This window comes from Vicia villosa, linkage group LG6, assembly GCF_029867415.1.
Source record: "Vicia villosa cultivar HV-30 ecotype Madison, WI linkage group LG6, Vvil1.0, whole genome shotgun sequence".
In the NCBI taxonomy this organism is placed as follows: domain Eukaryota; kingdom Viridiplantae; phylum Streptophyta; class Magnoliopsida; order Fabales; family Fabaceae; genus Vicia; species Vicia villosa.
The window spans coordinates 84,944,933-84,957,644 of NC_081185.1; the positions used below are offsets into that span (position 1 = coordinate 84,944,933).

Consider the following 12,712-nt stretch of genomic DNA (forward strand, 5'->3'; position numbering starts at 1 on the left):
TGAGGTTTCAAAATTCTACAAGACCAACTCCTATAGACTATTTTATCAATAATCCCTTGAATAGTATGATTTCTCTCCCTAGGTGTTCCAAAGATCATGTTGTTTCTATGAATCCATATACCATATACTCCTTCAGCCAAAGCAAGTTTAAGAAGACGAGCACGCCAACCTTTACCTTTTGTATGCGACATAAGCCAGCTAGACTCCTCTTCCCAAATTTTAGGACAACGATCCCTTTGAATCCAATGAAGCACTGCTCTCCAAATTACCTGGTATTCGCTGCATTCAAAGAAAATGTGGCTATCGGTTTCAGTTAGCCCACACACCGGACAGGTTGTATTGTTAATGAATCCAAATTTATTCAACCTGCTCTTTGTAGCCAGACGCCTATGACATAATAACCAGAGAATCATAATCGAGCACGGATGGGCAGGATTCCGAATACAAAGATTGCTCCAAGCCACAGATGGATTAGCATTAAGGCAACGATAAATTCTCCCACAACAGAATTTGTTGTTTAGAGACATACCCTCCCATTCTGATTGACAAGAATTTATGAGGGATCTCGTGTTTATAATTTCTATAACGATCCAAGTACTAGCAGAATTAGGAGTAAAGGTCATGATAGATTGTTGCTTCAGGTAGTAAGCATGAATCCATTTGACCCATAAACTGTCTGGCTTGTTACAAATGTTCCACAGTAACTTTAACAAAGTGCATTTGTTCCATATGTGCATATTGATCACCCCAAGGCCTCCTTTACTCATAGGTTGACAGATAGTATTCCAGGCAACAAGACTTTTACGGCTGATTTGATCTTTTCCTGTCCAAAGAAATGAACGACAAATGGCATCAATCTTAGCAAGCACAGCTTTAGGCAAAGGAAAGCACATCATCCAATAATTGACAATGGCAAACGAGATACTTTTGATAAGCTGAAGCCGACCCGCATAGGTAAGTAATTTGGATGTCCATAAACGAGTCCTGCAAGTAATTTTATCAATTAAGCCCATATAGTGGTGAATGGATAGCTTCTTAGAAGTAATGGGAACTCCAAGGTACTTAAATGGCATTATCCCTTCTTGGAATCCAGATAAAGTGAGAAGGCTATTCTTCATCTCTTGTGTAACAGCACCAAAGAAAATCTTGCTCTTATCTTTATTCACCTTCATTCCTGTGGAGTTAAGAAATTTGTAAAAAGTAGATAACAATAAGTCCACCGAGGCATTATCTCCCCTTGCCAAGAGGAGTACGTCATCGGCAAACATTAAGTTGGTGAGCTGCAATTTCTTACATTTTGCATGATGCTGAAATAGCGGGTTTAATTGCATACGATGCAGGCTTCTATGTAAGTATTCCATCAGCATAGCAAAAAGGTAGGGGGAGATGGGATCCCCTTGCCTTATACCTCTTTTAGCTACCAGAATCTTCGAGATGTTGCCATTAATATTAAATCTGTATGACACAGTTGTTAGGCTTTGCATGATCCACTTTAGAAATTTTGGAGGAATCCCCAACTCAGCCATAATGCATTCCAGAGCCTGCCAATCAATCATGTCATAGGCTTTTTGTAAGTCAACTTGAAGCATACACTTAGGAGGGCCTTGCTTCCACTCATACCCTTTAAGGAGTTCAAAAGCCAAGAGAATGTGGTTCTGGATTTGTTGACCAGGAATGAACGCAGCTTGATTAGGACTCACTATACTACCTATGACTCTGCTGAGCCTACTCGTCAGGATTTTGGAGACAATTTTATAAAAAATAGAACAGACAGAAATTGGTCTAAACTCACTAATAGTTTTAGCAGATGGACTTTTAGGAATCAAAGAAACAAGAGAACAATTAAACGCCTTGTACATATAGCCTTTGTCAAAATATTCATGGACTGCAGCAATTACATCAGGTTTGATAATGTTCCAGCTGGATTTGAAAAATTTCGCAGTATAACCATCAATGCCTGGGGCTGAATTATCATCGATACCCTTGAGGGCAGAGAAAATCTCAGTCTCGGTAACCTCACTTTCCAGGGAGATTTTCTGATCTCTATTGATTTGGGCTCCATTTCTAAGAATACCAATATCCACACAATCAAGAGAAATAGCTTTATGCCCCATAAGATTTCCATAGAACGCTAAGACCTCTGCCTCAATATCTTCTGGGCTGGAGATAAACTGACCTTTAGCAGTTTCCAGAATTGAGATGGCTTTGGACTCTTGTTTCATTCTAACAGCAGCGTGGAAATAAGCAGTATTTCCATCTCCCTCCCTTAGCCATTTTATTTTGGCCCTTTGTTTAAGAACACTTTCCTCAATATCATGCCACTTAAGGAGTTCTTCATTGCATCTCTTAACTTGGGTAATTTTTTCAGGATTCCATTTGTCCAAGAGAAGACTTTCTTGAGCAATAGTTAATTGCTCTCTGGCTTGGATAATTCTTTGGTTGGCAGAAAGAAGCGGTTTATTTAACTTATAAAGGGCCAATTGAAGCCTTTTAAGTTTGTGCCAAAGGATATAACTAGGCCTTCCTTCAATATTAGCAATCCAGTTAGCCTGCACCAATTGGTGGTAACCCTCAGTTTCAGTTAAACAATTAAGAAATCTAAATCTTTTGTGCCTTTGAGGTTGGACATGTTGCTGCAGTAAAATCAGAGAATGATCCGAGATACTAGGAGGAAGAATTTTGAGCGTGCAGTCTATATGAGCCTGGAACCAATCAGGATTCGCCAAAACCTTGTCAATCCGAGAGTAGATGGTACCAATTTTGTGATTGTTAGACCATGTATAAAACTCACCATTATTCGTCATCTCAGCAAGATCATGATTTCTCATCATATCCTCCAAATCCTTGAATTCTGCTTCAACAATGTTCTTGCCTCCTATCCTGTCTTGATAAGTAAGAACATTATTAAAATCACCTACGAGACACCAAGGACCCATAACATTCAGAGAATCCAAGTCCTTCCACAAGGTTTTTCTTTGCTCCAACTTATTCATCCCATAAATTGCAGTCAACCAAAACATAAAAGTTTTTTGAATGTCATAAATGGCCATATGTATCATCTGGGAGCTCATTTTAATGATCTGAATATCAATTTGAGAAGGATTCCAATGCACCCAAATACGACCATTAGGGTGATACTTGTAATTATCTATGAACTGACCACTCAATAGCATCTTATTCCTGATAGCATTAGCTTGTTCCTGCTTAGCTCGAGTTTCAATCAGAATATTGATAGGTGCCTTAAGCTCTAGGAGACGGGAGCTAATCTCCCTAAGCTTAGACGTTTTATTGAGCCCCCTCACGTTCCAGGAAACTAGCATTGACCAGAATCTTTCAGCATTTGCAGGTCATTCAAAACTTGCAGTGCTTCAAAACCATTCATACAAGCTAAAATATCAGTCACCGTTTCAGTCATAGGCTTCTTACCTTTATCACGATTGCTTTTGCTCACTTCAGTCCATCTTGATTCCTCCCTTGAGACTGAGGTTTCTCCCACATGTTCCAGAATTGGTTGAGTTATATTCTTCTTAGTTGCATCAGTCATCGGTTCCAGATTTACCTTAGTAGTACCTTCTGCAACTTGAGTGGTACTTTTATGTGGATCTGCAGTATTAGCTTTAGGTTTCCATTGCTTTGCTTTAAGCTTTTTCTGCTCACAATTATGCCCTGGCTTATGACATTTGTTACAGTACAAAGGTTTCCATTCATATTCAATAGCTTGCTTCAGTTTATTACCATCTTTGTCTCGAATTGTAATCTCAGTCGGAAGCTCCTTTGTAATATCCATTTCTATCAAAATCCTAGCGTAGGAGACTCGTAATTTGTTGGCTGTACATTCATCAGTAACAAGGGGGATTCCAAGAGCACTCCCAATCTTGTTTAAGCTATTATCTCCCCAGAGGTAGAGTGGAAGATGAGGCAATTTAACCCATATGGGAAGAGTGCGCAGGAATTCATCTTGGAGCTTAAAGTCTGGGTGCCATTCCCTGATTAGGATAGGCATATTCCTTAAGGTGTAAGGACCTTTCATTAGGACGTCATCTCTGTCATCTAGGGTTTTGAATCTCAGTAAGAAATAGCCCTCTTCATTGTAATACATATCCGGGAGTTGGACAAAATTCCAATTCTTTGTCATGAAATTCTTCAAAGCAGTCATACTTATGTCACCACCTATAACATACAATATGAGCGCAGTAGACCAGAATTTCATCTCAGATTCAATGTCTGCAACATCGATTTCTACCTCTACATTACCATCCACCAACTTTGGAGCAATGTATTTCATAGATCTACCCTTAGAAGGGTTACGGTTGTCTTTTAGAACATCCACCCAAAGTTTCCTACCTTCATTAGTCGAAGGAATCTCCGGCTGAAATGAAGGAGTATCAATGGGGGTTTTCTCAACCACAGAAGTAAGACTTGCGCTCGAGCTTGTTTGAAGAACCACAGAATCATTAGGGTTTTTCTGGCTCGACGGTGAATCTTTCAACTCAGAGTTTGGTGGCGGAGGAACCGTCTTCTTCGGCCTCCCTCGACCCATTCTCCTTAAAGTTCATTTGACTTTTCCTATACAAATCCTAATTTATAAACTTTTTGATTTGTTGATTTTTGATCTTTCCTTGATGAACCATGATCAATTCTTGATCAAATGGTGAATGATACTTCAATATGTGGATCTTGACAAAAAATCAGGAGTTTTGACTTTATGCCCACAGTTGACTTTTAGGTTAACCTAGTCGACTGTTGACTTTCTGAACAATTGAGTGACCAATTCTTTGAGATGAGACTTGATACTTGTCATGGGGATGATGTGAGATATATTGAGCCATATGAGATGCCTTGGAGCCATTGATTTACTGATTTTCCTTTGAATAAGCCAAACCCTAATTCTCTGATCTTTGCTTAGGAGAGTGTGTCTTGAAGCTTTGTTTTTTAATTTGAATCTGAATAGGAGAAAATGCGTGGGCAAATTTTGGGGAATGACATATATATATATGTGCATATATATATATATATATAATTTTAATTTTTAAGTAAATAATATATTATTAATTATTATTTATGTTAGAATTATTAATAATGTTTGCTAAATATTAAGTTTTTTAAGATTTATTCAAATTTAAATTTATAATTAAAATAAGAATTTAGATAAATAATTAAAAAATTTATATTAATGATAGCTGGGTAATATATTATAATTATTTTCTTTTATAATTTTTATCATGTAAATATTATATTATTTATATTGTTGTAAATAGTGGTGTCTAAATATTATATTATATTTTATTATTATTATTATTATTATTATTATTATTATCATTAAGGTAATTATTTTTACTATTATTATTTATTCTTAATATAAGGTCAAATTAGTAAATTACACAACTAGATTTTTTCAAGCAGTTGCTATCATGATGACACATGGCTAGGGTTTCCTTCATGACAATTTGGATTTTTATATATTAAATTTTTTATTTTCATGTTTGAAACTGACATTTAACATCCTGTATGAGCTGAAATAAAGATGGAAGAATAAATTCTTCAAAATAAAGTTAGGACATATAATTCTAGAGTTTAGAATGTTATTTTTAAAATAATATACACCATTGGTGTAAATTATAGTTGAAATACAATGAAAACGTATTGTGTTTCATAATTTTGTTTTATTAGTATGCACTTTAATATATTTATTATTGTGTTTTATAAATTTATGGAAGTTTTTAAAGTTGACCCCTAAATATAAGTGTAGTTTAATATTTTTGAACAATATATTTTACATAAATAATAATAATTTTAAACATAATAAAAAAATAGTCAAAATATACATTAAAATAAATCTATTTTCAAAATAACAAAAATTATAAATATTTATATTTTTTTAATATAAGAAAATATTATTATGTAATTGTTATAAAAATTTTAATTTTTTAGAAATCAAAATATTATATTTCAATTATTTCAATTATTATTATGTTTAGGGTTAAATATGTTTTTGATCTCTATAAATATTTTAATTTTGGTTTTTAGTTCCGGTAAAAAATATATTGACTTTTAGTCCCTATAAAATTACTTTTGCACTCACTTTTGGCCCCTCTATAGGAACTAAAAGTGAGTGCAAAAGTAATTTTATAGGGACTAAAAGTCAATATATTTTTTATAGGGACTAAAACCCATTTTAGGTAATTTTATAGGGACTAAAAATATATTTAACCCTTATGTTTATTATTAGTTTTCTTATTATTATATTAATATAAAATACTTATAAACTTTACACTATCATATGAATTAATCTTTAGTTCTATTTTCAAATTATTATTTTTATAATATTTTTACTATTTCAATTCTTCAATATATATTTTTTATTATATTGTTAGATAATTGTTACATTTGTTCTGCATATATATCTAATAATTAATAGTATAGTGTCAATTTAATAATAGTAATATATATATATATATATATATATATATATATATATATATATATATATATATATATATATATATATATATATATAATTTCAAGTTTTAAGTAAATAATATATTATTAATTGTTATTTATATTAGAATTATTAATAATGTTTGATGACTATTAAGTTTTTTAAGATTTATTCAAATTTAATTTTATAATTAAAATGAGAATTTAGATAAATAGTTATAATTTTTATAATAATGATAGCTGGATATTGTACTATAATTATTTTATTTTATAATTTTTATCATCTAAATATTATATTATTTATATTGTTATAAATAGTGGTGTCTGAATATTATATTTTTTTATTATTTATTATCATTATGATAATTATTGTTACTATTATTATTTATTCTTAATATAGGGTCAAATTAGTAAATAACACAACTAGATTTTTTCAAGGAGTTGCTATCATGATGACACGTGGTTAGAATTTCCATCATGACAATTTGGATTTTTATATATTAAGATTAAGATTAAGATATTTGATGTGATTAATCGTATAATATACGAGCTTTTAAATTTTGGATATTTATTTTACACATTCTTTTAAATATTACATAATAAATAATAAATAATAGAGTTTAATTCTCATATTTTTGTATGAAATGAGTACTATATAAAGAACTTCACGGTCATTATGCAAGGTAAAATATTCACAAATAAATGGCAATGTACATTAAGAACTTTGTTCTCTTGGCACTTTTATGCATTGCGCTAGTTCTATCTTCTGGTAAGAAATATAAGAACTTTTCTCCCTTAAATTCTATAATATACATCATTGTTAAAGTATTAATTGAAATTTGAGTTTTATACTTTTTTTTAACAGGAGATAAATTAGGTCCTAGTACTATCAAATGCATTTTTGGAAATTGTGGAGATTGCCAAACAAGATGCATTCAGCAAGGATTTGATGTTGGTGCATGTACTGTTGAAGGGGATTGTTGTTGCCAGAAACATAATGTTTGTTGTGGCTAGGGACATAATACTTGTTGTGGCCAGAAACATAATAAATTACATTAATATAAATATGTATGATTATTGAATAAAAAATTTGTCAATTTATATTTAAATCTTTTATTTTCATGTTTGAAACTGAGATTTAATGTCTTGTATGAGCTGAAATAAAGATGAAAGAATAAATTCTACAACATAAAGTTATGACATATAATTCTAGAGTTTAAAATGTTATTTTTAAAATAATATAAACCATTGGTGTAAATTATAGTCAAAATACAATGAAAACATATTGTGTTTCATAATTTTGTTTTATTAGTATGCACTTTAATATATTTATTATGTAAGTAGAGTGATTTATTTATTATTGTGTTTTATAAATTTATGGAAGTTTTAAAGTTGAACCCTAAAAATAAGTGTATTTTATTATTTTTAAATAATATATTTTACATTAATAATAATAATTTTAAACATAATGAAAAAATAGTCAAAATATGCATTAAAATAATTCTATTTTCAAAATGACGAAAACTTATAAATATTTATATTTTTTAATATAAGAAAATTATATTATGTAATTGTTATCAATATTTTAATTTTTTAGAAATAAAAAATTATATTTGAATTATATATGTCAATTATTTCAATTATTATTATGTTTATTATTATGTTTCTTATTATTATATTAATATAAAATGCTTATAAACTTTACACTATCATATGAACTAATCTTTGTCTAATTTTAAATTATTATTTTTATAATATTTTTACAATTTCAGTTCTTCAATATTTATATATATATATATATATATATATATATATATATATATATATATAATTTTAATTTTTAAGTAAATATTATATTATTAATTATTATTTATGTTAGAATTATTAATAATGTTTGCTGAATATTAAGTTTTTTAAGATTTATTCAAATTTATAATTAAAATAAGAATTTAGATAAATAATTATAATTTTTGTATTAATGGTAGCTGGATAATATATTATAATAATTTTTATCATGTAAATATTATATTATTTATATTGTTATAAATAGTGGTGTCTGAATATTATATTTTATTTTATTATTATTATCATTACGGTAATTATGGTTTCTATTATTATTTATTCTTAATATAGGGTCAAATTAGTAAATTACACAATTAGATTTTTTCAAGCAGTTGCTATCATGACGACACATGGCTATGGTTTCCATCATGACAATTTGGATTTTTATATATTAAATTTTTTATTTTCATGTTTGACACTGACATTTAATGTCTTGTATGAGCTGAAATAAAGATGGAAGAATAAACTCTTCAACATAAAGTTAGGACATATAATTCTAGAGTTTAAAATGTTATTTTTAAAATAATATACACCATTGGTGTAAATTATAGTTGAAATACAATGAAAATGCATTGTGTTTCATAATTTTGTTTTATTATTATGCACTTTAATATATTTATTATGTAAGGAGATCGATTTATTTATTATTGTGTTTTATAATTTTATGGAAGTTTTTAAAGTTGACCTCTAAATATAAGTGTAGTTTAATATTTTTAAATAATATATTTTACATAAAAAATAATAATTTTAAATATAATGAAAAAATAGTCAAAATATACATTAAAATAATTCTATTTTCAAAATAACAAAAAATTATAAATATTCATATTTTTTTAATATAAGAAAATATTATTATGCAATTGTTATCAAATTTTTAATTTTTTAGAAATCAAAATATTATATTTGAATTATATATGTCAATTATTTCAATTATTATTATGCTTCTTATTATTATATTAATATAAAATGCTTATAAACTTTACACTATCATATGAATTAATCTTTAGTTCTATTTTTAAATTATTATTTCTTCAATATATATATATATATATATATATATAATTTTAATTTTTAAGTAAATAATATATTATTAATTGTTATTTATGTTAGAATTATTAATAATGTTTGCTAAATATTAAGTTTTTAAAGATTTATTCAAAATTTCATTTCTAATTAAAATGAGATTTGTATGGAAAATTTTGGATGTTCCATGTGAGAGTTATGGCGGGTCAAAGTTCATTTGACTTTTCCTATACAAATCCTAATTTATAAACTTTTTGATTTGTTGATTTTTGATCTTTCCTTGATGAACCATGATCAATTCTTGATCAAATGGTGAATGATACTTCAATATGTGGATCTTGACAAAAAATCAGGAGTTTTGACTTTATGCCCACAGTTGACTTTTAGGTTAACCTAGTCGACTGTTGACTTTCTGAACAATTGAGTGACCAATTCTTTGAGATGAGACTTGATACTTGTCATGGGGATGATGTGAGATATATTGAGCCATATGAGATGCCTTGGAGCCATTGATTTACTGATTTTCCTTTGAATAAGCCAAACCCTAATTCTCTGATCTTTGCTTAGGAGAGTGTGTCTTGAAGCTTTGTTTTTTAATTTGAATCTGAATAGGAGAAAATGCGTGGGCAAATTTTGGGGAATGACATATATATATATATATGCATATATATATATATATAATTTTAATTTTTAAGTAAATAATATATTATTAATTATTATTTATGTTAGAATTATTAATAATGTTTGCTAAATATTAAGTTTTTAAAGATTTATTCAAAATTTCACTTCTAATTAAAATGAGAATTTAGATAAATAATTAAAAAATTTATAATAATGGTAGCTGGATAATATATTATAACTATTTTCTTTAATAATTTTTATCATCTAAATATTATATTATTTATATTGTCATAAATAGTGGTGTCTGAATATTATATTATATTTTATTATTATTATTATCATTATGATAATTATTGTTACTATTATTATTTATTCTTAATATAGGGTCAAATTAGTAAATTACACAATTAAATTATTTCAAGGAGTTGCTATCAAGATGACACATGGCTAGGATTTCTGATAGAATATGCTCAAGCTAACTTTAGATCTAGAGTTGCATAAGAGATAAAGACATAAAAACAACAATCTGATTTTTCTTAATTCAATACACACCAGCTCATTACAATATATAGCTAGGGTTTTTCTAATGAATAAAAGGGCCATGGGCCTACATAAAAGGCAACTAGTGCAGCAACTAAAATATTACTAAATACACCTTTTAATAAGTGTAGAAGTTCTTAAGTAAAATGGACCTTTTTTTCACTCTAGTGGGCCTTGAATTGCTGCTCTTATCAATACTCATAGGCCCAATGAGAACCTTGTCCTCAAGGTTCAAGTTGTTGGTGGCATTTTCGGAATTATGGGCAATTGTAAGAGGATCCAAGGAAGTGGTTGGGGAAAATAAGGGCTGGGATGGAATCTGGTTTGGGGAAGGACTCCGCGACGGACGCGTGGCAGAAGGAGAATTGGAGGGAAGTTGAGATTTGAACGTTGGGGGTGGAGACCGAGAAGGGTCTTTCTTGGGCAGTGGGAAGATATTATGTGGAGTGGGTGAGACAGAAAAAGGTGAATTAATGACTTTGGGCGGTGGAGTATTGATAGAAAAAGGGGAGTGGGATACAGCTGGATATTGCTCACACGGTTTTCCACACGTGAGTGGTTCCTGGCCGTTAGATGGGGAACACGTGGCAGTCTTAGGAGAGGAGTTTTGACTAGTGGGGAACAACATTTGTTTTGTGTTAAGTACTAACTCTCCCTCAGAAATGCTTTCATTTTCTCTCTCTGCATTACTTCGCTTCAAACCTTGTGAAGTACTTTCTTCTAAATCTTCTGCTAAAACACTTTGCTTCCTTGTCTTGAGCAAGCTATGACCTGAAGGAGATACATCCCGAACCTTCGAAACTATAGCCGTCCTAGGTAGAGCGCTTCCGTCATCTTTGAGATCTATTGTTTCACTTTCCGATTCCTGAATGAAACTAACGCTTTTGTGTGCAGGTATTGGGCAAAAATCCGTTGTTGGGTATGTTCCATGGTAGTGACGCAGCAGGGAGACATGGACAACCGGATGTATGCGGGAGGAAGATGGCAGATCTAACAGATACGCGACCTCACCGACGCGTTTAACAATTTGAAAAGGACCAAAGTATCTTTGGGATAACTTCTGGGAAACGCGTTTGTGGATTGTTTGCTGACGGTATGGTTGGAGGCGTAAGAGAACCCAGGCTCCCACATCAAAGGTAACATCAGCTCTGTGTTTATTTGCCTGTTTTTCCATTTGGACTCTACTTTTTCTGAGATTCTCTTTTAACTGTGTGAGTATTTGTTCATGTACTTGGAGCAAAACAGGGAGAGGGTCGCCCTTAGCTTCGCTCGCGAGGCACTGATTGATGTTTGGTGGTTCGCGGCCATACAAAGCTTTGAACGGGGACATTTGAATCGCAGAGTGGAAAGAAGTATTGTACCAGAGTTCAGCCAGATGAAGGTACTTGAACCATTTGCGAGGGTGGTCATTGACAAAGCAACGAAGGTAAGTTTCCACAGATCTATTGGTAACTTCTGTTTGACCATCCGTTTCGGGGTGGTAGGCTGTACTGTATTTTAACTTAGTCCCTTGTGCTTTAAAAAATTCTTTCCAGAAATTGCTGAGAAACAAAGGGTCATGATCTGAGACTATGGACTTGGGAGTGCCATGCAAACGGTGAATCTCGACGGCAAAACGATGCGCCAAGTCCTGAGATGTGAACTTGGTGGGTAGGGCAATGAGGTGGATGTACTTGGTCAAGCGGTCACAGATTACCCAAATCACCGTAAAACCGAATGAGTTTGGAAGATTGGTGATGAAGTCCATAGTAAGTTCCTCCCATACTTGAGCTGGAATCGGTAACGGTTGAAGGAGACCTTTTTTTTCTGTGTCAAATATTTATTCTGTTGACAGGTAGTGCAATGTTGAATGAATTTTTTTACTTGTTTGTAGAGTCCTGGCCACGAAAAGGATGCAGAAAGTCTAGCCATTGTCGCCTTAACTCCAGAGTGTCCTGCAGAAGGAGTGTTGTGGAATTCCTCCATTAATGATGTTCGCAGATCTACAAAGTCAGGTATATAAATTTTTTCTTTGTAATAAAGCATTCCTTTTACCACTCTAAATTCGTCTTATCTCTTTCCGGTTTGTGAAAACTCTGTCAACAAATTCCGTCCCTGGGCATCATGAGCGTAAAAATGTTGAAGTTTGGTGACAAGATCAGGAATCGGGGAAGAAACTGCCAGCAAGATGGATGGATCTTCACAAAGTTTCCGAATTAAAGCATCAGCAACAAGATTTGTTTTACCAGGTTTGTAAAAGATCTCGAAA

At 31.0% G+C, this 12,712-nt stretch overlaps 1 protein-coding gene across 1 annotated transcript; it reads right to left on the reverse strand.

The window, feature by feature from the left end:
• Positions 1-10,582: 10,582 nt before the first annotated feature.
• On the reverse strand, positions 10,583-12,211 carry LOC131614036 (uncharacterized). The gene has a single exon (XM_058885666.1). It carries the CDS (start codon positions 12,209-12,211, stop codon positions 10,583-10,585), a length of 1,629 nt encoding a protein of 542 aa, XP_058741649.1.
• Positions 12,212-12,712: the final 501 nt, after the last annotated feature.

Excerpts from the sequence above, each read along its gene's own strand:
- LOC131614036 (XM_058885666.1), bottom strand. The coding sequence starts at position 12,211 with ATGGACTTCATCACCAATCTTCCAAACTCATTCGGTTTTACGGTGATT.